We start from the raw sequence: 26,039 nt of genomic DNA on the forward strand, positions 1-26,039 counted from the left end.
TTCAGGGCGCACCGCCTAAAGAATCCCTTGCTCGACCATGAAGTGCTGCCGGCTGTCGCGCGGAGCCGTGGTGTGTCCAGCATGTCGAACATGGCAGAGTAGAAGAAGAGCACCTCCCAGACCGCGTCACAAAGAACGGGGCGTCGTAGGACACGTTCATGACGTGGAGGATGAATGCGTCAGGTCGTGCCTAGCGGATGGCTCCGAGGACGATGTCTCTAGCGCTCGGGCTGTCTTTGACCGGAGATCGGCGCCATAATTTATGGTGCCGAGCTCGGCCACGTCAGCACCATGTCATCTTCTCTCGCCAGCGGAGCAAACACATCGGCGTCAACATCTATAGACGGTGAGCCGTATTATCTCGGCACCACAACCTATGACGCCGACCAAAGGATTCAAAAATAAGACTAAGTCATTCAAAAATCTAAATCTAAATATTTTTTTAAAAAAGAATTAAAATAAAAAAAATCGGGCGCTCGCACATCTAGCGAATGAACCAACTAGACTACAACTCGATCCGCATTTATTTAACTTTTTTGATTTGGTAACAACTAGTACTGCGGTGACAGGCGATTTGACTGTCATTTGGGTTACCAAATTCACGGGATCCATTTCCTGTTGTATAGTAAAAACATGATTTTAGGCGTGACCAATCCGGCCCGGCCGTGTCGACGACAATCGGTACCACGACTGGCTTGTTGGCCAACGATTTTGGGTGCCGTTTGGTTCACATATTTGTAACGTAATGGTTAACAGATAACGTTAAATCATGTTTGTTTTAGTTCAATCGTAATCAGATACCACACTAAAATTTGATACCAGCCTATTCAAATTTGTTACCGCCAGTAATCGAGCCGAAACCATTACCATTACCATTTGCGTTACATTTTTTGAACCAAACGGCACCTTGATTCATCCACGGACCACTATAGTTGCCGCAGCGGCACGCACCCACGCTGGCAGTAGTCGTGCTGCCCGCTAGGGCTTGTTCGGTTATTTTCAATTTATATGGATTGGAGGAGACTGATACGGATTGGAGGGAATTTTGATTTACTAGGGATTGAAACTCATTCAATTCCCTTCAATCCATATGAATTAGGATAGAACCGAATATGGCCTAATCTGTCCACACGTCCGATTAAATCACAAAAATATCAAACAACCGCGTGAGATGGGATTTTAAACTCACGCCCTCGTGATGCAAGGCACAAAACGCTATATGAAGGAGGCTAACGAGTAAAACTCTAGTGTGTTTGTTGTAAATAGCGAATATAAAATCTAAATATAAATATATTATGTTTTGTAAAATAAAAAATATAATCGTGTTGGATTAGACTGACACTGCAGGCTAAGACAGCGGCCTAAATACGGTACGACTCTCGGTCCGACACTATTAAATAAACCATGCTTCGGGCCAATCCATTAAATACGAACACGATCTATTTAACCATCTACTAGGTGAGTGACCGTGCGTTGCAACGGAACCGTATAAATATTGCATAAAAAGATATCAGTGCGTTGCAACGGAACCGTGAGGAAAACATTTATCGCTACAATTTGATCAAACGACAAGATATTGCGTCCCTCGGATGTTTATCGGAATAAACACATACAAAACAAGTATAAATATTGCATAAAAATAAAATACATGTAAACACTAACTGTTCAGATTGTAAACTCATACTTAAGGTGCTCGTGCTAAAGGATCAAAGCGTAGAATGCCAAAAGTCAATTAGCTTAAGCATCCTTACCAGGTTTCAGGTCGCTATGTATTATGCCATTGGCATGTAAATAGTCCAGTGCATGAGCTATGTCCACTACATAGCTTATTGCAGTGTGTGTATTTAGTTGGCTAGACCGGATGCTATGCAGGTAACTTTTCAGTGACATTCCTGGCAGTAGCTCACTAACGATCACCATCAATGGTTCTTTGCAAGCTCCAATAAACTGCAGGAGTGCATAAACGGTTGTGAGGTCCAAAAGAACTAACAATTTACGAATCACATAAGCTAGCATTAAGACCCGGAAGTATCTTGACAAGATTCTCATGTTTCACTTTACACATCATATTTACTTCGGATGAAACAGCCTTCAAGTGTTGTTTTTCTTCAGGGATACTGCCACGGTTAAGAACCTTTATCGCTACAATTTGATCACCGTACCTATTTGAAGCATACAAGAAAAACAGGATTACAGATATGACTTAAATGTTCTAAAGGGCAAATGATAGAAACTGGTGAATAAGAATAGAAAAAAATACAAAGTATTATGGCACAAGCTTCCTCATGTGAAGACAATGACATCTGAACTTGTGATGTTACCAACAGTCATCTATGACATATTAATATTTCTCTAGAGAGGAGATTATTGGAGGTATACTCTGTACTGCCATCACGACTAACATTTCCTCCAAGGTTCTCAAGGATCGCACAGCTCATAGCTAATGTTTTGACAAAAAACATCCTCCTGCCTGCTAAAATCTCAACAAAATATTGGAACTTTGGAAGCTTGAAGTGAGTACCAGGCATGAATCTGCTTGATACTATAACAGATGGAGGATTTGGGCACCCTGAGAAACTAATTAATTTAAAGCATACTAATAGCCATTTTTTGCAAGGGTCTGGTGCATAACACACATTTAATTCGAGACAACTAAAGCAGATACTTCAAAATCAGCCCAGTTGATAAAGTAGCTGTGGCTTGGAGCAAAGACATGTGAAAAAATAAGCACGGGTATGCACGTCTCAAATACATCTTTACTTCCCCTTGTAGACCTTGCCATGAGCTCCCTCCCCAATCTTGTCCCAAACGAACATCATCTTTGGATCAACAAGCAGCTTCCTATCAATCCACGATGCCGGCGCTGCGACATCCGAGCTCCGGGCAGGCGCCACTGAATCATCAGCGGTGACTTTGCTGGGCCACGACCGCCTGAACTCCTCGCTGCCGCTACTACTGCAGCTGTCCCGGCACACATCGCTGCCGCAACTCATCGTGTCTGACCGCACGCGACGCGCCACTAGAGCGGAGGAAACGACGTTGTCGGGGTCCACAAACTTGCAGGACAACCGAGGCAACGTCTGAGCTATTGATTGGGCGGCGAGCGAGGGGCAGGATCTGAGAGCGAAAGGATTTAGTGCGAGCGAGTGCTGTCGGTGGACTGTTAAAAATAACCAGCGACCTCGCCATGGATGGAAGGGGATCGCGGGGGCAACCGATTGAAGCCATGGATGCGGTAGCGGTGATTGCGCGATGGAATGCGCGAGCGGTGATTGCGCGATGGAAACCCTTGCGGCCTCGGGATGGAATGCGCTGGATGCGGGCTTGGCGGGATGGAAACCCTTGAGCGATGGAATGCGCTGGATGCGGCCGCGGGATGGAACCCTTGAGCGAGCGGTGATTGCGCGATGGAATGCGCTGGATGCGGCCGCGGGATGGAACCCTTGAGCGAGCGGCGGGATGGAAACCTTGGCGGCCTCGGGAAGCGGGCTTGGCGGCCGGGAGTGATGCGCCGGCGGGGCGGGGCGCTGCGGGAGTGATGCGCGGCCGGGAGTGATGCGGGGCGGGGCGAGGCGCTGCTGGGAACAGAGGACTCTGCCGCGGGCTGAGGATGGAATGCGCGGCGGGGCGGCGGGAATGGCGGCTGTGGCTTCGCGGAGCGTTCGTCCGTGGGCATGAGGGGAGAGGCAGAACGTGCACCGTGCGAAGTGGACGCCTACAGTGCTCACATAATAGTAGTAGAGATAGGCGCCACGCCGATGACGGGGACCAGCAGTGGCAAGGAAAGGGCCGTGCGTCTGCGGACGCCGATTGCAAAACCTCCTCGCCCGGTCGCCCCCGAAGGGTGCCCCATCGGACGCAGCCGAGCCGGGTCTCAGCGTGCACAAGCGCGGAGCGGCACGCGGCACGCGGCGTGAGCAGCCTGGGCACTTCCGGCCTCGTGCTTCTAAGTCGGGCCGCGATACAAATAAAGCGAGGCTCTCCTGTGTCCTCTACCAATCTACCAATCCCAACAGGTGCATTAAGTTTTGTCCTAAGATGTTACAATCTTATTTAATACTCTATCTCTTGAGTGATCTCTAAAAGTTAAATATAAAAAATACAAAAAACAGGCTCTTCACGAAAAACCGCCTCTACACGACACATATTATCTCTTGATCAAGAGAATCTAGATTGTACATGCCCTAGCAAAGTACTACGCTCAAATTTATAGCCTGTTCGATTAGCTTTAGTTTATACCGGATTCTACTGTCTCTATAGATTGCACCAGCAACAGTTCAAACTTATGGCTTTAATTCAAAACGAACAGCCACTTAGGGTTTAGGGTTTTAGAGTTTAGTAATGCTAAAGTTTTGTCTTCAGTCACCCACTTGTATGAAGCAGTTTCCTGTGCCAGCTCATACTCATGCACTGGATTTCGCAACAAAAACAATTTGATATTTGTCTATCAAACGCTTGCGTTTACTGGTAGTGCTGCCTATAGACGCTGAATCTGAAGAATCTCAATCGGCCGCGACATTTTGGCGATTTCTCCGCAGACGGACTGATGGCACATTACTTTTGCATTGAAAAAAAATGCTTTTTTTTTTGTCTCTTCACGCAGGCGCATCTGAGCCTGAATTCTTATCCACGCCGCAACGCCAAAAGAACAGAGAAATAGACAGACGGACACGATCAAAAGAGTGACAAGGAAAAGAGAGAGAAAAAGAGTAAACAACCCCCCTCGAACCTTTCAGTTTTCCCTGTCTGTCTTCACTTCATGTATCTTTGTTTAGAGACCTTGCCTTGTTGGGGCAGGGGACTTGGGACGACAGAGAGGGGAGGGCGGAGTTGGTGAGCGTGCTCGGGATCAGCGGGTGACCTCAGAGGTTGTTGCCTCGGGGGGCGGGGCAATTCTTTAGCACCCAATCTTCCAGATGTCTTTCGACTCGCTGCTGCTCTTTTGGTTGGTATCCTTGGATCTCTGACTCTAGACTGTTCCACGAAATCTCCAGTCCTTTCTTCCTCTTGGAGGAGGAGGGCTGCGGCCTGAGCAGGAGACGGAGACATGGGTAGCTTCGTTAAACTGGCGAGGAGGGCGGTGGAGACGGACGCGCCGGTCATGGTCAAGGTGACGAATTTCTCCCACCTCGTCAGAATCGCATCTTGGCTCTGAGTTTCTTGGTTTCTTTGGCGAGTTGTTCCTGATGACGTCCATTTTTTTTCAGATACAAGAACTGCTTCGAGGGGCCAAGGATGTCATGTCGCTTGCGCAGGTATCTGACCATAATTTGCTGGATTTGGTTGTGCAACGAGACTGTGTTTTGTGACGGTGATCTTAAGGTCAATGGCACAAACACAAAACGAGATATTTCCGAGAAATTAGTTTCCGTTCTGAATGCAGGGAGTTGTTTACTGGCAACCTCCTGAGTCAGCAATGGCTAAGGTCGAAAAAATAATTAGGGAACCAACGCTCAGTAAATATGGCTCTGATGATGGTCTTCCCGAGCTTCGAGAAGCACTTTTTGAAAAGGTAACTTCTTTTTATCTAGAATACATAATATGCTTTGTCCATACACTAAACCAAGAAGGCCATTGCCATTCGGAACTAAAGGTCCTGCTTCTAACCCACTACATTGTCACCAAATTTTAATGGAGATATTTGATCTCAACTCTGAGAGTCGCATCAGAATCTCAAGTGATTGATGCAATGTTTCAGAATTAATTTTGTAAAAAAAAGGTTCCAACAAGTCCTTTTGTTTTTTTTTTGACTGAAAAAAACAAGGGAAGCATCTAATTTTCTGAATGGGCAGTATGTTTCATAAAACTCTTTATTGTTTGACTCCTGGAATTTCGGATGAGAAAATTATGGAGCTAAGAGTTGCAAAGTCTCTCTGCCTTATTGTTTGTTTAACAGTTGAGGGCCTGTTTGGGTACACATGGCTAATTACTAGCTGTACTAAAAATTAGTTATGGTCGACTAGCTTTTTTTTGACGAAGGGGCAGAGCCCCCTATTTCATTAAGAAATAGGATAAGAGTCATTACATGAAGAACGATGAGCCGCAACCCATCGACAATAGAGAACCTAGTGATGCTAGCAACCTTACACTATCAAACTAGACAAGCAAGGATCAACAACCACTAAACTCTATCCATACACGACCAGAGTTTTTAAGCAAGGCTTATTACAACGACTTAAGATAAAAGCGTAGCAACGAGGCTAACAAACCAGTTTTAACTAGTTCACCAAAAGAACAACCTAGAATTAAGCGTCAGCCAACCACAGATATGAGCCAAAATCGCCATTCATCCAGAAATGCGACGATCTCTCGGACACCACCCAAACGTCCGACACATCACTTCACTTACTATCTTTCTGATTAGCCTGCTTCCTTGGACCACCATCTTTTTTTCCTTCTCTCTCTGACGAATAGCCTAAGAATCCAACCAAAAGCAACAGAGAAATATTATGTTAGCAGGATCAAGGAGAATTTTATCACCAAAAAACCAATCATTTCTGGTTCTCCAAATAGCCCAAAAAACAGCTCCACAACCAAATATCATTAAATTGGAGATTCTGTCTTTAGATCTGTTCAACCATCTGTCACATAACTCCGCAATGCTTTTTGGAATGAAATCAAGATTTAAGGCAATTTGAATCACTCTCCACACAAATCTAGCAATGGAACATTTAAAAAACAAATGTTCAATCGATTTAAGACCCCCACAAAAACAACACGCACTAGAACCATGCCAATTTCTTTTTTTTCAGATTATCTTTTGTAAGAATTTTATTCCTTACAACCAGCCAGATGAAGTCTTTGATTTTTTGTGGTAACTTAGATTTCCACAAGAACCTGTAAGGAACAGCCACCTAATCAATCGTATTTTTCTTATATAAAGAATTAACAGAGAAGCCTTTGTTGCCAATACACCACCTCACTCTGTCCTCTTGAACTGACAGATTATGATGAGCACACAAATCAACTAAATCCTCATATAACACTTGAAGATTACCCACCATTCTTCTTCTAAAGGATAGAGCAGCAAAATTCGAGGTCAAGACCTTATTTACCGAAATATCCTTATCAAGAGCCAAGTCAAACAGAACAGGGAAATTATCTGCCAAAGAATAATCACCTATCCAAAGATTCTTCCAGAAACTAGTTTTACAACCATTACCAACAACAACTTTACAATATTTAAAGAAAACTTCTCTGAGACTTAGAAGTTTTTTCCAAAACTGAGAGTCATTCTGTCTTTGCTTAACCGAGATAAGAGGTTTTCCCTTAATATATTTTTTCGTAATTATCTTTTGCCATAAACCATTTGAGTTTTCAATATTCCAAAGCCATTTCGTCAACAAGACGTCATTCATATAATCCAGATTCAAAATCCCTAAGCCACCTTGACTTTTAGGCGTGCAGACAGAATTCCAGTTAACCAGATGTTTTTTTTTGATTGCGAACCTTCTTGCCATAAAAGTCTCTTCCTGTACAAATCCAGTTTCCTAATAATGGATTTAGGAGCCGGATAAATCGATAACATGTAAAGAGGAACATTAGAAAGGCAACTATTTAATAACGTCAATCTACCCCCCAAGCTTAAAAATCTTCCTTGCCAACCTGCAAGCCTTTTATCCATCTTTTCCATCATAGGACACCAAAGAGACTTACTGATTTTTTTGTTATCAATTGGGACACCAAGATATTTCATCGGAAGATGCCCCACAGGACAAGTAAAAATATCAGCATACACATTTTCAAACTCTTTAGCATCCCCTAAGCAGAAAATTTCACTTTTGTGAAAATTAATTTTCAACCCAGACATGTGCTCGAAAAGACAAAGAATAAATTTAAGATTTCTAGCACCTCCAAACAATCTTGAATTAAGAAAATAGTATGATCAGCATATTGAAGACAACAACAACCATTTTGTATAATATGAGGAATTAAACCACGGATCAGACCTCTTTCTTGAGCTTTCTGAATAATACAAGCCAAGCCATCTGCAACAAGATTGAACAAAAGAGGCGAGAAAGGATCTCCCTGTCTAACACTTTTATGAGTAGAAAAATAAGGGCCCACAACATTATTAGTTTTGATGGCAACTTTACCACCTCTGACAGTTCTCATAACCCAATCACACCATATATCACCAAAACCTTTTTTTTCCATCATGTAATGAAGAAATTGCCAATTCACTTTATCACAAGCTTTTTTAAAGTCACTTTTGAGAACCACACCACTTTGTTTTTTCTGTCTCACTTCATGAAGAATTTCATTAAGGGAAACCACACCATCCGTAATGTACCTCCCTTTAATAAAACCATATTGATACTCACTAATCACTTTAGTAATGCAGATAGCCAGTCTATTAGTCAAAACTTTGGTAATGATCTTATAACAGACATGCAAGAGATAGATAGGTCTGAAATTTTTCATTTCAACAGGGTTATCCACTTTAGGTAAAAGAGTCACTAACCCAAAGTTAAGTCTTTTAATATCAAGCAAACCTTCATAAAAATCCTTGAATAAATTTCACAGATCAATATGAATAAGATCCCAAAAATCTTGAAAAAATTCTGCTGGAAAACCATCAGGACCAGGGGCGCTGTTGTGTTTTAGACCAAACACAACCTTCTTAATTTCCTCAATAGTAAAAGGGCCAGTGAGCAAAGCTCGATCCTCATCATTTAATTTATTCATATGTAAATTCGACATATTTATACTAGAAGGAACAGAAGGACCAAAGAGGTTATGGTCGACTAGCTAGTTGGCTAATAACTGTTGAAGACTTGGCTAAAAAAATAGCCCTCCTGTTTGGATGCATTAGAGCTAATTTTAGCTAGCTATTGATTAACCCTTGTACCCAAACAGGCCCTAATATTAAATCGTGAGATGCTTTAGGTGCCCTAACCATTAGCCTAAATGCTCCACATTGCATTAGAATTCATTCCACTGTTTTGTAACTTATTGGGCTAAGATTTTTATTGGTCTTTGGAGCACCAATCTATAAAAATTCGTACTGCATTGCAAGCATCTTGTATATCTTTCCTGATATTTACTGTGTTTTTTTGCAGTTACGCAGAGAGAATAAGCTTACTAAGTCATCAGTTATGGTCACTGCTGGTGCAAATCAAGTAAAAACTTCTCATCCAGTGTGTTATATGTTCTCTATTTGCCTTGTAAAGTTTTCAAACTGGACTTTATGTTTCTCAATTTACATATGTTTTTTTACTGGGAAATCAATTTACTTATGTTGATTACTTCTTTGGGGGCACACTCTTCCTTTCCTGTTTTACTCCTGAACCTTGATCTTGTCTTATTATCTGGTCTTTTCTTACATTGATTTTTCAGGCTTTTGTGAACTTGGTCCTCACTCTTTGTGATGCCGGTGATTCTGTTGTCATGTTTGCACCATATTATTTCAATGCCTACATGTCATTCCAGATGACAGGTGTTACTGACATATTAGTTGGTGGTTCTGATCCCAAGACACTTCATCCTGATGTTGGTAAGATGACTCTCCTCTTCTTCCTGTTGCATTGGAAAAATTGGTGAGATGTCTTATATCAGTCTGCTCTAAGAAATTTGTTCTACTCAGTGCTGATTCAAGAACATCTGCTTCATTGGGACATGTTCAATTTCCCTTACAAGTCTACATTATCTTTTAGCTGATGAGAAGGATATGCTTTTGTAAAATGCAACACGTCTAGTATAAGAAATTATGCATTGACCGTAATTGATATCATTTCATTTTGGAAGCATACATTACAATTATGTCTAAAACTGCAGATTGGTTGGAGAAGGTTCTGAAAGAAAATGACCCTATCCCTAAACTTGTTACCGTTGTGAATCCGGGTAACCCCTCTGGAGCTTTTATTCCCAGGCCTATGCTTGAGGTCATTTCTCTCCACGAACACTTGTGTTTGGAATCACTATTCAATATTTTCTAATATTGCATTGTCATTCCAGAGGATTTCAGATCTGTGCAAAAACGCTGGTGCATGGCTTGTGGTTGACAATACCTATGAGTAAGTCAATACTGTAAAGCAATAATTTTTCAAAAGCAGTAATATAGTATTTCGTGGTACCTGTTAGAAAGAACTGAGAAGAGCCGTGAATTACGGTTGTAGTAGGGACAGATCATATAAGCCATTAGAACTCTACTCCCTCCTCTTGAAACAGTATCAAAATGAAAGCCACTCTGGTGGCGTACACAGGTAGGAGTTCTAGGATACATCTTAGCTGTTTCCACAAGGACAGGAAAGCCAGAAGATTGTGCCCATAGGAGGCTCAGAAAGTTGTGGTCATGCATAGATATGTTGTGTCAGGATATGTCGAATCCAGTTATCTTGTGCTTGGTTTTTTTGATTTGCGATAAGTTCTCTTATTCAAACTCATCTCAGCTTCTAAGCCTTTAGAAATCCGATTTGAGGTCTAAATTGGTGATGCAGGGTTTATGTTTGCCTGAAAGAGTCAGGAGTTCAGGTCCATGTTGAGGAACTAATGATTAATAAGGGCTAGTTTGACAACCATATTTTTCAAGAGATTTTATTTTCCTAAGTAAAATTAGTTCATTTTCTCTTTGGAAAAAGGAATCCCTTGAAAAATGAAGTTGTCAAACTAGTCCAACAACTCTATTTTTCCAAGGAATTTTTATTTTACAAGAGAAAATGAACTAATTTTCCTTAGAAAATAAAAATCTCTTAGGTCCCGTTTGTTTCGTTGGAATTGAATTCCATTTTAATAATTATGATTTAGACAAAACTAATTAAGTTCATATATTTATATATGTAATATATTTGTATATTATCTTAAATCATATGAGAGAGATAATTATATACTACATTTATGTTATAGCGGCGCAAGTAGAAGAGTGTACTATAAGTTGTACATCAGAAAAATAGCATGTAAATCTATATATTCAATTTCCATCTCTCACCCCATGAATTTGAGATAGTCTTATATGATAACTTTGAAAAGTGGTGGAATGTTATATTCTAAAAAAATAACTTATTCCATTAGTAAAATTTTAATTCCTCAAAATGAAAGAAAACAAATGGAACCTTAGAAAAATGAGGTTACTAAACTAGTCCTAAAAGGACATTTCCCCGCTTTAAAGAAACATATCATAAGTTTTTTTTTGTCGTGGAGCTGCGATTAGCCAACCGCGTTTGAAAGTGGTAGCATAAAGAATGGAGTCCAAACATGTCTAACTTTTGCTCCCTGCAAACCAATTCTGCTCCTTATTGTAGTTTAGGGGTGTTTGGTTTATAGGGATTTGTCGGGGACCATAATTAAGGGTACCCTCAAGACTCCTAATTCTCAGCTGGTAACCCCCATCAGCATAAAGCTGCAAAGGCCTGATGGGTGCGATTAAGTCAGGGATCAGTCCGTTCGAGCGACTCGATCACGCCTCGCCCGAGCCTAGCCTCGGACAAGGGCAGCCGACCCCAGAGGGTTTCCGTCTCGCCCGAGGCCCCCCTCCAACGGCAGACACATCTCCGGCTCGCCCGAGGCCCTGCCTTCGCTAAGAAGCAACCCTGACTAAATCGCCGCACCGACCGACCGAACCGCAGGAGCATTTAATGCAAAGTGGCCTGACATCTTTATCCTGACGCGCGCCCTCCGGCAGAGCCGAAGTGACCGCCGTCACTTCGCCGCTCCACTGACCGGTCTGACAGAAGGACAGCGCCGCCTGCGCCACTCCGACTACAGTGCCACTCGACAGAGTGAGACTGACAGGCAGTCAGGCCCTGCCAAAGGCACCATAGGAAGCTCCGCTCCGCCCGACCCAGGGCTCGGACTCGGGCTAAGTCCCGGAAGACGACGAACTCTACTCCGCCCGACCCAGGGCTCGGACTCGGGCTCAGCCCCAGAAGACGGCGAACTCCGCTCCGCCCGACCCAGGGCTCGGACTCGGGCTAAGACCCGGAAGACGGCGAACTCTGCTCCGCCCAACCCAGGGCTCGGATTCGGGCTCAGCCCCAGAAGACGACGAACTTCGCTCCGCCCGACCCCAGGGCTCGGACTCCGCCCTGGCCTCTGCCGACGACCTCCGCCTCGCCCGACCCAGGGGCTCGGACTCGGCCTCGGCCATGGAAGACAGACTCGACCTCGGCTTCAGAGGAGCCTCCACATCGCCCAGCCTAGGGCGCAGGCCAGCCACGTCAACGGGAAGCGCCATCATCACCCTACCCCAAGCTGACTCGGGCCGCAGGGAACAAGACCGGTGTCCCATCTGGCCAGCTCCGCCAGATAGGCAATGATGGCGCCCCGCACGCTCTGTGACGACGGCGGCTCCCAGCTCTCTTACGGAAGCAGGTGGACGTCAACAAGGACTCGACCGCTCCAACAGCTGTCCCTCCGCCAGGCACCGTCGCTCCTCCGACGGCCACGACATCACACCAGCAGGGTGCCAAGATCTCTCCGGCTGCCACATTGGCATGTAGTTAGGGCGTCAGCTCTCCCCCGCTAGACACGTAGCACTCTGCTACACCCCCATTGTACACCTGGATCCTCTCCTTACGCCTATAAAAGGAAGGACCAGGGCCCTCCTAGAGAGGGTTGGCCGCGCGGGGACGAGGACGGGACAGACGCTCTCTTGGGGCCGCTCGCTTCCCTCTCCCGCGTGGACGCTTGTAACCCCCTACTGCAAGCGCACCCGACCTGGGCGCGGGACGAACACGAAGGCCGCGGGATTCCCACCTCTCTCACGCCGGACTCCGGCCGCCTCGCTCTCTCCCCCCTTTGTGCTCGCCCACGCGCTCGACCCATCTGGGCTGGGGCACGCGACACTCACTCGTCGGCCTGAGGGACCCCCGGTCTCGAAACGCCGACAGTTGGCGCGCCAGGTAGGGGCCTGCTGCGTGTTGACGAACAGCTTCCCGTCAAGCTCCAGATGGGCAGTCTCCAGCAACCTCTCCAACCCGGGATGGTGCTCTGTTTCGGGAGCCTTGAGTTCATGTCCTTCGATGGCAGCTACGACATGATACTCCTTCCACCGCCGCGCGACAACGACAATGGCGGCCGACAGCCCGCCCTCCGGCGGCGGAATCGACGACGTCTTCCCCGCGTGGTGGAAGAACGACTTTCGAGCTCGCCCCGTCCTCTCCCCCGCCAACGGAGGAGGAGGCGGGGCAACCAAGGCCAAGCAGGAGGCCGCGCCTCGTCGGCTGTCGAGCGAGTCGACGTCCCTAGCCCCCCAACGGGGGGCGCGTCGGGCGTCAACCTCGCGTTTGAGACGAAGGCGAGCGCCGTCTCCCCGCCACACGCCAAACCCGAGCAAGTGGACGACGCCAGCGCGCTTGCGAAAAGCTTGCAGGACGTCGCCCTCGTACCTGAGGCGACGGTGCAGTCAGTCATCGACGTGACTTCATCGCCGCTTGACGACCAAAAGGTACCGACCGATTCCCATCCTACGTCATTTGGACTCAGCCTCAACCCGCCTAGCGACCTTGCTTTGGCGGGCACTCTCGTAGAGGCGAGTTCAAACCCTCTGGGGTTTCGCATGCGGTCGCCTTGGGACCAGTTGACGGACGTCTCGACCTACGGGCCCTCTGGGTCCGAGGAAGACGATGATCCCAACATCTGTTGAGATTTCTCTGGATTTGGCAACCCCAGTGCCATGCGGGACTTCATGACCGCATGCGACTACTGCCTCTCCGACTGTTCCGACGGTAGCCGCAGCCTCGACGACGAGGACTGCGGCCCAAGCCGCGAATGTTTCCACGTCGAGCTAGGGGGTCCCTCCGAAGGCAATCATCTCGGCATGCCAGAGGACGGCGATCTCCCTAGGCCGGTGCCTCGCGCTGACATCCCGCGGGAGCTAGCTGTGGTCCCCGTTCCGGCGGGGGGTTACGACCCACAGCTCGAGCAAGTCCGCGGGGCGCAGGCCAGGCTCGACGAGGGAGCAGGAGCGCTTGAGCCGATCCGCCGGGACGTCGGGCAGGTATGGGCGGGCCAACCCCCGGCCGGAGAAATACGTCACCTGCCCCAGGGTCTCCAGCACCGCGTCGCCGATGACGTCAGGGTCAGGCCACCACCCGCATCCAGTGGGGTCGGTCAGAACCTGGCCGCAGCAGCGATGCTCCTCCGCGCGATGCCGGAGCCATCAACCACTGAGGGTCGGCGAATCCAGGGGGAGCTCAAGAATCTCCTGGAAGGCGCCGCGGTCCGACGGGCCGAGAGCACTGCCTCCCGAAGGCAAGGATACCCCTCGGAACCTCATGCCGCGACTTCCCGATTCATGCGGGAAGCCTCGGTCTATACCGGGCGCACGCGCAACACCGCGCCTGCGGCCCCGGGCCGCCTCGGCAACAAGCACCATCATCGCGACCGTCGGGCTCACCTCGACGAAAGGGTGCGCCGAGGCTATCACCCCAGGCGTGGGGGGCGCTACGACAGCGGGGAGGATCGGAGTCCCTCGCCCGAACCACCCGGTCCGCAGGCCTTCAGCCGGGCCATCCGACGGGCGCCGTTCCCGACCCGGTTCCGACCCCCGACTACTATCACAAAGTACTCGGGGGAGACGAGACCGGAACTGTGGCTCGCGGACTACCGCCTGGCCTGCCAACTGGGTGGAACGGACGACGACAACCTCATCATCCGCAACCTCCCCCTGTTCCTCTCCGACACCGCTCGCGCCTGGTTGGAGCACCTGCCTCCGGGGCAGATCTCCAACTGGGATGACTTGGTTCAAGCCTTCGCCGGAAATTTCCAGGGCACGTACGTGCGCCCCGGGAATTCCTGGGACCTCCGAAGCTGCCAGCAGCAGCCGGGAGAGTCTCTCCGGGACTACATCCGGCGATTCTCGAAGCAGCGCACCGAGCTGCCCAACATCACCGACTCAGATGTCATCGGCGCGTTCCTTGCCGGCACCACCTGCCGCGACCTGGTGAGCAAGTTGGGTCGCAAGACCCCCACCAGGGCGAGCGAGCTGATGGACACCGCCACCAAGTTCGCCTCTGGCCAGGAGGCGGTCGAGGCTATCTTCCGAAAGGACAAGCAGCCCCAGGGCCGTCCATCGGAAGATGCTCCCGAGGCGTCTACTCCGCGCGGCGCCAAGAAGAAAGACAAGAAGAAGTCGCAAGCGAAACGCGACGCCGCCGACGCGGACCTTGTCGCCGCCGCCGAGTACAAGAACCCTCGGAAGCCCCCCGGAGGTGCCAACCTCTTCGACAAGATGCTCAAAGAGCCGTGCCCCTATCATCAGGGGCCCGTCAAGCACACCCTGGAGGAGTGCGTCATGCTTCGGCGCCACTTCCACAGGGCCGGGCCACCCGCGGAGGGTGGCAGGGCCAGCGACGACGACAAGAAGGAAGATCACCAAGCAGGAGAGTTCCCCGAGGTCCGCGACTGCTTCATGATCTATGGCGGGCATGCGGCGAATGCCTCGGCTCGGCATCGCAAGCAAGAGCGCCGGGAGGTCTGCTCGGTGAAGGTGGCGGCGCCAGTCTACCTAGACTGGTCCGACAAGCCCATCACCTTCGACCAAGCCGACCACCCCGACCACGTGTCGAGCCCGGGGAAATACCCGCTCGTCGTCGACCCCGTCGTCGGCGACGTCAGGCTCACCAAGGTCCTTATGGACGGGGGCAACAGCCTCAACATCATCTACGCCGAGACCCTCGGGCTCCTGCGCGTCGATCTGTCCTCCGTCCGAGCAGGCGCTGCGCCCTTCCACGGGATCATTCCCGGGAAGCGCGTCCAGCCCCTCGGACGACTCGACCTCCCCGTCTGCTTCGGAACTCCCTCCAACTTCCGAAGGGAGACCCTGACGTTCGAGGTGGTCGGGTTCCGAGGAACCTACCACGCGGTACTGGGGAGGCCATGCTACGCGAAGTTCATGGCCGTCCCCAACTACACCTACTTGAAGCTCAAGATGCCGGGCCCCAACGGGGTCATCACCGTCGGCCCCACGTACAAACACGCGTTCGAATGCGACGTGGAGTGCGTGGAGTACACCGAGGCCCTCGCCGAGTCCGAGGCCCTCATCGCCGACCTGGAAAGCCTCTTCAAAGAGGTGCCAGACGTGAAGCGTCATGCCGGCAACTTCGAGCCAGTGCAGACGGTTAAGGCCGTCCCCCTCGACCCCAGTGGCGACACCTCCAAGCCGATCCGGATCGGTTCCGGGCTCGACCCCAAATAGGAAGCAGTGCTCGTCGACTTTCTCCGCGCGAACGCCGACGTCTTCGCGTGGAGTCCCTCGGACATGCCCGGCATACCGAGGGATGTCGCCGAGCACTCGCTGGATATTCGGGCCGGAGCCCGACCCGTCAAGCAGCCTCTGCACCGATTCGACGAGGAGAAGCGCAGAGCGATACGCGAGGAGATCCACAAGCTAATGGCGGCAGGGTTCATCAAAGAGGTATTCCATCCCGAATGACTTGCCAACCCTGTGCTTGTGAGAAAGAAAGGTGGGAAATGGCGGATGTGTGTAGACTACACTGGTCTCAACAAAGCATGTCCGAAGGTTCCCTACCCTCTGCCTCGCATCGATCAAATCGTGGATTCCACTGCTGGGTGCGAAACCCTGTCTTTCCTCGATGCCTGCTCAGGGTATCATCAAATCAGGATGAAAGAGTCCGACCAGCTCGCTGTCGGTGTTTTGGGTCCGACCGCACACCCGGGGTTGCCCCTCAAGGTGTTTTTAGGAGTAGGACGGTGTCAACGACTGTAGCAAAATGGTTCGTGCCGATCGCACGAGGGACAATGGACAAGATTTGCAGGTTCGGGCCGCTTAGAGATGCGTAACACCCTACGTCCTGATGAGTATTTGAGTGCGGTTACAAGAGGGCTCTCTGGAACTGAGGCACAGAGAGTTTACGTGAGTGGCTAAGTAAAGTAGGGTCGATCGTTCTGAAGGGGTGCCCCCTAGGCCTTATATACTCGACTGTGGGGCAGTACACGTGGATATGATAGCTACAAGTAGCTGAAAGATAGTAAACCTCTTGAGTTTATCCCTACGTAACCCTTGCCGACTTATCCTCGCATGGCTCTGTTGCATGGGGGCTTCAGCGCGGGAAAGTCGGGTCTCTGTTGCGATTTACTCGTTCGACGTTGTGGGCCGTCCGGGTTTGCTCCAATCCAGTCTTACGTCTTCTCCGCTTCGTTGATTGTCTTTCCCCCGGCCCACGAAAGAACGACCTTACGATTTATTGGGCCTTTGGGCCTTTCGTGAGGTCTTTTATCTCTTTAGTGGACCCAGGGGATATCTATCCCCCACAAGCCCCCGATCTTTGGGTTGATTTAGAGGTAATCAACTCAAAGATCCAAGGTCCGAAAAATGACTTCCTGCTGTCTTCTCTTGCTCCGATCACTCGTTCGACCAAAGTTTAGTTTTGTGCTTGTGCCTTAGAGGTCGGCATTTTGAATTGTAGGATTCTGGACTTCATTGGGTGCACCGGAGGTGCACCCAATGGGTGTAGCCCCCGACCTTTGAGTAGATTTTAGAAGATAATCTACTCGAAGGTCTTCCCCAAAGATTATCTCCATTCACGCTCCTGCATCTCGGTTGAGAATTGGTCTTTTCAATCTTGTCCCACGCCTTAGAAGTCGGCGCTATATCGGTTTAGAATGATAATCCATGAGGTGCACCGGAGGTGCACCCAATGGGTGTAGTCCCCGACCTTCAAATGGATTTTTTAAGGATAATCCATTCGAATGTCTTCCTTTTGCTTGTAAAAATTGGCATGAAGCTAATCGCATTATGCTTTGGAGGTCAGCATTATGTCATCAATATTTTGCTGCAGAGGTCAGCATATATTTTGTCTTTAGCAGCCGAGTTTGCAATCCATCCATATCTTGCTAGGTAGTGCAATTTATTTGCTTCTGCAACTGATTGGACGTTTGATGGACGTTCTCTGTCTAGTCTTCACGTCGCTTCTGTCGGCCATATTTTGTACTTCGCTGGCTATATTTGGCTTTCCTCTGATCCTTACTGATATCTCATTTTTGTCTTGAGGTATTCACTGCGTGCCCTGCACAGATGTGACCGTTTTGAAAAATATACTGATAATTCCTGGGCGTCCCCCCCCAATGGGTGTGGGCAAGGGACGGCTTGGTACGCTGAGTGTTTTATCCGGCTGCTTCTGAGTAGTAATGTGATGGGACGGCGGGTGTAATCATATCCTTTGCGCTGTTGACTGGAGTCCCAATGGGTGTAGTGTTGCATGAAACGGCGTCAGCCGCCTGACGTGTCTTCAGACGAGTGGAAGTGCTTATTGAATGCTTTGCGACTGTTCAGTGACCGCGGTTGGAGGTGAGCGGTTGTCTTTCCCTTCTATAAATAACGCCCTTGCTCCTCTGGTTTTTTCACATCTCTTCGCTGTTCTTTACTGCATCCTTCTCTTCTCTCCCGTCTGCTTCCGCCATGGGCAAGAGTAACAAACGCAAGCGCGAGCCGACTCCTCCGTCTGAGGACTTCGGCGACTCGGAATACTCGGAGGAGGAGTTCTCCTCCGAGTCCGAGGGGTCTCCGGCTCCCGTCTCTCCCCCGGTGTCGTCTGATGATTCAGACGACTCCCAGGGGATTGCCGCGGAAGTCTGGACTTACATCCGGGCCGTCGAGCGCTCCGGGCTCGAGGGCTCGGATGAGTCGGAGTACTCCTCGGATGAGGAGGACTCGGACGACGGCGAGGATGAGGATGACGACGACGACGACAGCGACGACGACGACGGTGGCGACGGCGATGGTGACGGCAGCGGCAGCGGCGGGGGCAGCAGCGGCGGCGACGGGAGCAAGGGCAGCACCAGAGGCGGCAGCAGCAAGGGCAGCACCAGGGGCGGCGGCGGTGGCAGCAGCAGCAAGGCCAGTGGCTAAACGCCACTGGTCTTTAGATATTAGTGTAGTGTAGTTAGAATAACGTAGTAGTAATGTAGAGTAGTACAGTGTAGTATAGTAGTAGTAGTAATGTAATGTAGTAATAGTAGGGAAGCATCAACTCGCAAAGAGTTGATTTGTAAGCTTATTGTCTTCCCTTAATGAAAGAATGACGTTGGCTTCTTCTTGATGACTCGCTTTGCTTGATTATGAAACTGATTCTTTTGAGATAGTAGATGAATAACTTGGGCATCACATTGACGCTTCCAGAAGTAGCTGCCGAATAATCTTGTAGTCTATGTCGACGTTTTAGAAATAATGCCGAGCGACTGAACGCTAGATCAGCATTTTAGAGGCAACGCCGAGTGATTCAAGGTCGCCGTCGGCATTTTAGAAGTAATGCCGAGCGATTGAACACGAGATCAGCATTTTAGAAGCAACACCGAGTGATTGAAGGTCGGCGTCGACATTTTAGAAGCAATGCCGAGCGATTGAACACGAGATCAGCGTTTTAGAGGCAACGCCGAGTGATTGAAGGTCGGCGTCGACATTTTAGAAGCAATGCCGAGCGATTGAACACGAGATCAGCGTTTTAGAGGCAACGCCGAGTAATTGAAGGTCGCCGTCGGCATTTTAGAAGTAATGCCGAGCGATTGAACACGAGATCAGCGTTTTAGAGGCAACGCCGAGTGACTGGAGGTCGCCGTCGGCATTTTAAAAGTAATGCCGAGCGATTGCATATGAAATCAGCGTTTTAGAGTCAACGTCGAGTGATGAAGGTCGGCGTCGGCATTTTAGAAGTAATGCCGAGCGATAGAATACGAGTTCAGCGTTTTAGAGGTAACGCCGAGTAATAGCCGGTCGCGCGAGTTATTTTGAGGATAATAACCGAGTGATGAAATGGCACGTCGGCTTTCTCGGAAATAACTGCCAGACGCCCACGTGGCATGCTGAGGTTTCGGGAATAACCGCCGGGTGATGACTGGGCACTTTTTGAAGCGGTATCTGGCTCAAGAATATCCCATAAGAGTTGCGCTTTTAGCCGCCTTTGCTTTCCGTGCCCTAGTTCTTGCATTTCCGCATCTGAATCTTCTCTGCCACTTGCCTCCTACTCCGTTCGCCAGTGAGAAGCAAGATGGCGCCCAAGAGAAAAACTGCGAACTCGTCTGCTGCGGTGATCCCCGCAATCGACCCCAACAGTCAGTTACCCTTCGCAGGTAACCACATGTCTGTTATTTCCGAAGCTGAGCTTCTCTGCCTCGTCTCCATCGGGGTTCTTCCTCCGCGAGAACTCTGTTCTTGGCGGATTTGCCACGGGACTACTGTCCCAACCGAAGATACCCACGAGTCAGTAGTTTACGCTCCTTTTCTTCTCCGCGGCCTCGGCCTTCCCATCTCTCCTTTTTTCCGTGGCCTCCTTGATTTCTATCATATCAACTTGACTCATTTGAACCCTAATTCCATTCTCCAAATCTCCATTTTCGTTCACCTGTGCGAAGCCTACCTCGGTGTGCTGCCGCATTTCGGTTTGTGGAAGTATCTGTATCATTGTCGCCCTGGGATGGCCGGGGGGCAACACCAGCTGGTCGGAGGTGCCAGTTTGGAGATGCGCCGTGGGCGGAAGACCGAGTATCTTGAGATTCCCCTCAAAGATAGCATTAAAGGGTGGCGTCTGGAGTGGTTTATAGTTGATAATTATGGAAATTCTCTCCCCTCCCGGTCAGGAAGACAGCCAGACGTTCGCACTCCGAGTTGGACTGAGTCTCCCACAGATCAGGAAGTGGCCGAGGCAGGTGTGTTGCTTACTGAAGTCGGATTACTAAAAGAGAGAGGTCTGACTGCCGAAGCTGTGGTCACTGATTTTGTTTTCAAGAACATTCAGCCACTGAAAGACAGGGCCTATCCGGCATATCTGTATCGAGGGCTGGCCGACTCAACCCGGGTTACCAATAGGAGAATTCCTTCTGTTGACTTGGTAAGCCGACTTGAAATGATCCTCAGGGGTAAAGTTTCAAATGTTGGTGCTCCAGTGGCATACTCGGCTTGGAACCTACCTCCTCCCAAAGCTTTCACTCTTTTTGTGTCAAATCCGCCTGTGATTGATAGCAATTTGGGCCTTAGAGTGCGACCTTCTGCTGAAGAAGTCAGTACTTTGGTTGCTTCGCTCGGGGCGATTCCTGATGATGAACGGCAGGTTTATTTTGAAGTGCCTCTGAACCCTAGTGATGCAGACATAAATGACATGCTTGATCTGTTAGCTGAGGATTCGTCCGATGCTGCTCCTGATGGCACGTTGGTAGTAGTGCCCCTTCCAGAGGTTGATACAACTTTGGATGTCCCGAAACCTGTCAGTACTCGCCCGAGACGCCCTAGCCGAACCAGTCAGCCCGAGCCTTCCGCTGATGAGCAAAAGAAGAAGAGAAGACGCCTCCGGCGAGTATCCAGTTTTGATGAGGACGCCGGTACCTTAGCTCCTGCTGCTGAAGAAGTGCCTGCAACTGGTCTTACTGACACTGATCCCGATGGGTGTGCCCAAACTGTTGCTGATCCCAATGGGTGTGCTTCTTGCGTTGCCGCTGTGGAGGATGAAGACGAAGAAGATGAAGCTCCCTTAACTCGGAAAAACAGTCGGCAGTTCATCGCCAGCGGTGGAAGTAGTGGAGTTCCTTCTCCTGCTTTGTCTGCCCTTATTGGTCTGCAAGAACTGTCCATGGCCAACTTTGATCAAACTCTAGAGGATATGGTCACAGAGGATTTGCTATCAGAGCCTGTGGATGTTGATGCAACAGAGACTTGTGCCGCCGTGCCCGATGCTGGGTTGAGGTCATCCCGTGCCTCGTCGACCTTAGAGCATGATCTCGAGGGTCGGGATGCTGAATTGGATTGTTCCGGTCCCATGGAAGTAGCTGAAGGCCCGTCAACCTTAGAGGTGGTTACGGCAGAGAGCTTGGACCCCTTGAATAGTGCTGACACGCGCTCAGCCCCCGAGGATGTCGCTGGGGAAGACTTAGCTTGGGTGAAGAGTGTAAGCCACTGCCCAGCCCCCGAGGGTGTTGCCGGGGATGATCCGGCTCAAGTGGGCAGTGCCAACTGTGACCCAGCCCCCGAGGGTATCCGAGCAAGGTCTCCTTCCTGCACTTCCATGGATGTTCATGCGGGTTCACCTCCACACTCTGGCGGTATAGTGGTGGCCCAAACTCTGGATCAGGGGGTCGCTTTAGAGGGCAGCATCCCCACTGGTCTGGCGTTAGGCTTTGTTGAATGTATTGAGCTCGTTCCTGCTGGTCCGCTGCAAGCTGCTTCGGGTGGTGGTCTGGCACCTGGCTATCAGCTGATTTCTCCTGACTTAGGAATCCCTTCGTTCTTTTCCAACCTCCAGGTACTGTGCTGTACTTTAGCTTGTTCTTTACGTTGCATGAATTTTTGTCATTATGCTCATCCGCTCTTCTCATCAGGCTTTGGTGGATGGGATGGCCAGCCAGCTGAGATCGCAGGGTGCTTCCATCCCAGAAGTGGCTTCATCTCTTGAGCGTTGGAATCCGATGTCGCTTCATCGTCGTGTATCCGAGTTGGAGGCAACTAATGCTGGTTAGTGCTCTTCTTCTTCCTTGCCTTTATTCGTGGATTGTTTTACCTTCTGACCTCATTTCGTTTGATTACCTCTTGATAGGAATGACTCGGCAGATTGCAGTTCTTGAGGAAAAACATTCCCGAGATCAAGCTGAGATGGCTCAACGGTGTGCTGACTTCGAGGAGAAGTATTCTCAAAGCCAGACTGAACTGAATCAGGTCTCCGCTGCTTTGGATGACGCCAACGCTCTGAGTTCTTCTCTTCATGCTCGGCTTGACTCTGAAAAGGTAACTTACAATACCGTGCTTCGCCTTATTACATGCTTGGATTCTGAATGAGTTGATTTTTGTTTGTAGGAAGAAAAACGTATCCTTGCTGCCTCTCGCGACAATCTGGACAGATTGTATCGAGACTCTAGCAACTCGCTAACCATCTTGGAGAGGAGCCACCGTTTTACGATGGAAGAACTGGACAATCAGCGTCGCAGGCTGCAAGAATCTGCAGACGAAGTGACCCGCCTCACGCAATTGATATCAGCAAAAGATGCCACCATCAAGGGACTCCGAGCTTCTAAGAAATCCATTGGTCAGGAGTTAGAAGCTGCTCAGCTGGCTGCTAGAGTTGCCGAAGAAACTGCTGTCACTCTCAAAGCTCAGCGTGATAAAGCCCTGGACAAGGCTATTCGGGCAGGACGAATCTTGATGAGAAGACCCGGCGTGGTTGTCTCTGAAGACATAAGAGCCGATGTGAATGCTGCCCCCGATTCTTCGAATCGCCCTTCTTCGTCAGTCGTTCCTGAGAAAGACATTGGAAAATAGAGAAACATTTCGCGTGCTATGAGCGCGCGGTTAGCATGATCAAGTACTCGTTAGGGGCTATCAGCTTATCATTCGAATGACATGATCACAGAATTTGTTAATTTGCAAATTTGTGGTACGCTGCATGATGATTATGAAGTTTGTTTTCGGGATATGGAAGTCATCCCCTGAGCTGCGTAAGCACGAGTAAGCTGCACCGGCTTGAGCCATCACTGACTTTAGCCGATAGCTCCGTTAGTAGGGTATAGTGGTCACCCTGGGTTAAGTAAGTGTGAGCATGTTGCACCGCCTTAAGTCGTTGCCGACTTAAGTCGATTGCTCCGTTCGTAGGGCATAGTGGTCACCCTAAGTTAAGTAAGCGTGAGCATGTCGCACCGCCTTAAGTCGTTGCCGACTTAAGTCGATTGCTCCGTTTATAGGGCATAGTGGTCACCCTAAGTTAAGTAAGCGTGAGCATGTCGCACCGCCTTAAGTCGTTGCCGACTTAAGTCGATTGCTCCGTTTGTAGGGCATAGTGGTCACCCTAAGTTAAGTAAGCGTGAGCATGTCGCACCGCCTTAAGTCGTTGCCGACTTAAGTCGATTGCTCCGTTTGTAGGGCATAGTGGTCACCCCGAGTTAAGTAAGAATGCAAGTCAATCGTAAACGAGCCGAGTATCTTTGAAATCTCTCTTTATTGATGACGTATTTCCATTTTACAGAATACATGGTCGCCCCAGCTGTTTTGAAATGCAGCTAGGGGTAAAACTTTCTGAGGTGCTCTATGTTCCAGGAGTTCCCAACTTCTGTGCCATCCATCTGGGTGAGGCGATACGATCCGGGCCGAGTGACCTCTGCTACTATGAAAGGCCCTTCCCATAAGGGTGATAACTTGTGTCGTCCCTCCCCCGTTAGAATTCGGCGGAGGACGAGGTCTCCTATCGAAAAGAAACGTTGCCGCACAGCCTTGTCATGATAGCGCCTTAGAGTCTGCTGGTACCGTGCTGATTGGATTACTGCATTCAGTCGTTCTTCCTCAAGTACATCAATATCCTCCAGCCTGGTGGCCTCGGCTTCTGCTATGCTTTCGAAAATCAATCTTGGCGCCCCAAACTTGAGATCAGCAGGTAGCACTGCCTCCGACCCATAGACCATGAAGAAAGGAGTGTTTCCATGCAGGGCTCGGCTAGATTGGGTTCTCAGGCTCCAAACAACATAAGGCAGTTCTCTTATCCATTTTCCTGCGAATTTTTCATTCTTATCGAAGACCCTTTTCCTGAGTGCCTCCAATATCATTCCGTTGGCTCGCTCAACCTGCCCGTTGGCTCTTGAATGTGCTACAGATGCGTACTTGATCTTAATGCTTTTTTGCTCGCAGAAGTCAAAGAATTCTGAACTGGTGAAGTTGGATCCCAAGTCAGTGATGATACTGTTTGGTATCCCGAATCTGAATATTATGCTTTGTATGAATTCTACGGCTTTAGCAGAGGTTAAAGAAGCAATGGGCTGGAACTCTATCCATTTAGTGAATTTGTCGATCGCCACCAATACATGGGTATATCCTCCTTGGGCTTTCTTGAAAGGCACAATCATATCCAGTCCCCAGCATGCGAAAGGCCAAGTTACTGGTATAGTCTGTAGCTGCTGTGCTGGCATGTGCTGTTGCTTTGACAGGTATTGACAAGCTTCGCACCTCTGAACTAACTCGGCTGCATCGTTCTTCGCTGTCGGCCAATAGAATCCTGACCTGAAAACCTTCCCGACTAGTGTTTTGGATGCTGCATGAATTCCACATTGCCCTGCATGGACCTCCTCCAGAAGTTGCTTCCCAGTGGACGGGAGAACACACTTCATGAGGATGCCTGATGCGCCCCTTCTGTACAATATCTCCCCAATGAGTGTATAGTGAGCCGACTGCCTGGCAATGCGCTCTGCCGAGTTCTTGTCGTCTGGTTCTTCTTCATTCTTTATATACTTAATGATCGTCTTTCTCCAGTCATCAGAGTCTGACTCGGGTTGATCTATGATGTTGCACTCTTCTGTTTGATCCATTGATGTACTCGGCTGCCAGATTTCTTGCACGAAGACTCCGGGTGGGACCTGAGTTCGACCGGATCCGAGCTTGGACAGTACATCGGCTGCCGTGTTCCGATCTCTTTCTACATGATGAAATTCCATACCCTCGAATTTATCTTCCAGCTTTCGGACGGCAGCGCAGTATTTTCTCATTGAATCACTTGAACAATCCCATTCTTTGTTTATCTGGCTGATGACTACCAGAGAATCTCCATATACCATCAATCTTTTGACGCCCAGTGATATGGCGATGTTTAATCCGTGTATCAAGGCTTCATACTCGGCTGCATTGTTAGAGGCCGGGAATAGCAACTGGAGAGCGTACCTGAGGTGCTCGCCTCCAGGTGCGGTGAAGAGAATCCCTGCTCCTGCTCCCTGCAGCTTCAGCGAGCCATCAAAATACATTCGCCATACTTCTGCCGTTTCTAGATTGTCTGGTACTTGCTGTTCTGTCCATTCTGATACGAAATCAACCAGTGCTTGAGTTTTGATGGCGGTGCGAGGTCGGAACTCGATATCGTGGGATCCCAGCTCGCAAGCCCACTTGGCTATTCGGCCAATGGTTTCCTTGTTGTGAAGAATGTCCCCTATCGGAAAACCAGTGACTACTATGACTTTGTGGTCATCAAAGTAGTGACGCAGCTTGCGGGCAGTTAGAAGTACTGCATATAATAACTTCTGAACCTGAGGATACTTTTTCTTCGAGGGGCCTAGAACTTCACTGATGAAGTAAACAGGATGTTGCACTGGGTAGGCATGCCATTCTTCTACTCGCTCGACTACCAACG

The 26,039-nt window shown here is 49.3% G+C and overlaps 2 protein-coding genes across 5 annotated transcripts in view; one reads left to right on the forward strand and one right to left on the reverse strand.

Annotated features, from left to right (window-relative positions):
* Positions 1-1,576: 1,576 nt before the first annotated feature.
* Positions 1,577-3,780, reverse strand: LOC103649673 (serine/threonine-protein kinase STY13). 2 transcript variants are annotated; one of them, XM_023301957.1, is made up of 3 exons: positions 2,761-3,780; positions 2,033-2,162; positions 1,577-1,947 (listed from the first exon to the last, which is right to left on the reverse strand). In XM_023301957.1, exons 1-3 carry the CDS (start codon positions 2,991-2,993, stop codon positions 1,738-1,740), a joined length of 573 nt encoding a protein of 190 aa, XP_023157725.1. In that variant the 5' UTR covers positions 2,994-3,780; the 3' UTR covers positions 1,577-1,737. The 2 variants fall into 2 exon arrangements, 1 of the variants encoding a protein (XP_023157725.1); XR_004857075.1 differs by lacking the exon at positions 2,761-3,780 and having other exon boundaries at positions 2,075-2,218.
* A 695-nt stretch (positions 3,781-4,475) lies between these two features.
* Positions 4,476-26,039, forward strand: part of LOC100193293 (transaminase/ transferase) — a 47,736-nt gene continuing 26,172 nt past the window's right edge. Inside the window, exons 1-8 of one of the 3 annotated variants that reach the window (XM_008673907.4) lie at positions 4,476-4,868; positions 4,995-5,110; positions 5,208-5,255; positions 5,384-5,512; positions 9,063-9,122; positions 9,340-9,496; positions 9,778-9,884; positions 9,958-10,016. In XM_008673907.4, coding sequence (XP_008672129.1) covers positions 5,048-5,110; positions 5,208-5,255; positions 5,384-5,512; positions 9,063-9,122; positions 9,340-9,496; positions 9,778-9,884; positions 9,958-10,016 — 623 coding nt within the window. In that variant the 5' untranslated portion in view covers positions 4,476-4,868; positions 4,995-5,047. Of the gene's footprint in view, positions 5,111-5,207; positions 5,256-5,383; positions 5,513-9,062; positions 9,123-9,339; positions 9,497-9,777; positions 9,885-9,957; positions 10,017-26,039 lie in introns of all 3 variants that reach the window. The other 2 variants (XR_563426.4, NM_001138434.1) reach the window with 2 other exon arrangements.

This window comes from Zea mays, chromosome 3 (genome assembly GCF_902167145.1).
Source record: "Zea mays cultivar B73 chromosome 3, Zm-B73-REFERENCE-NAM-5.0, whole genome shotgun sequence".
Taxonomy (NCBI): Eukaryota; Viridiplantae; Streptophyta; class Magnoliopsida; order Poales; family Poaceae; genus Zea; species Zea mays.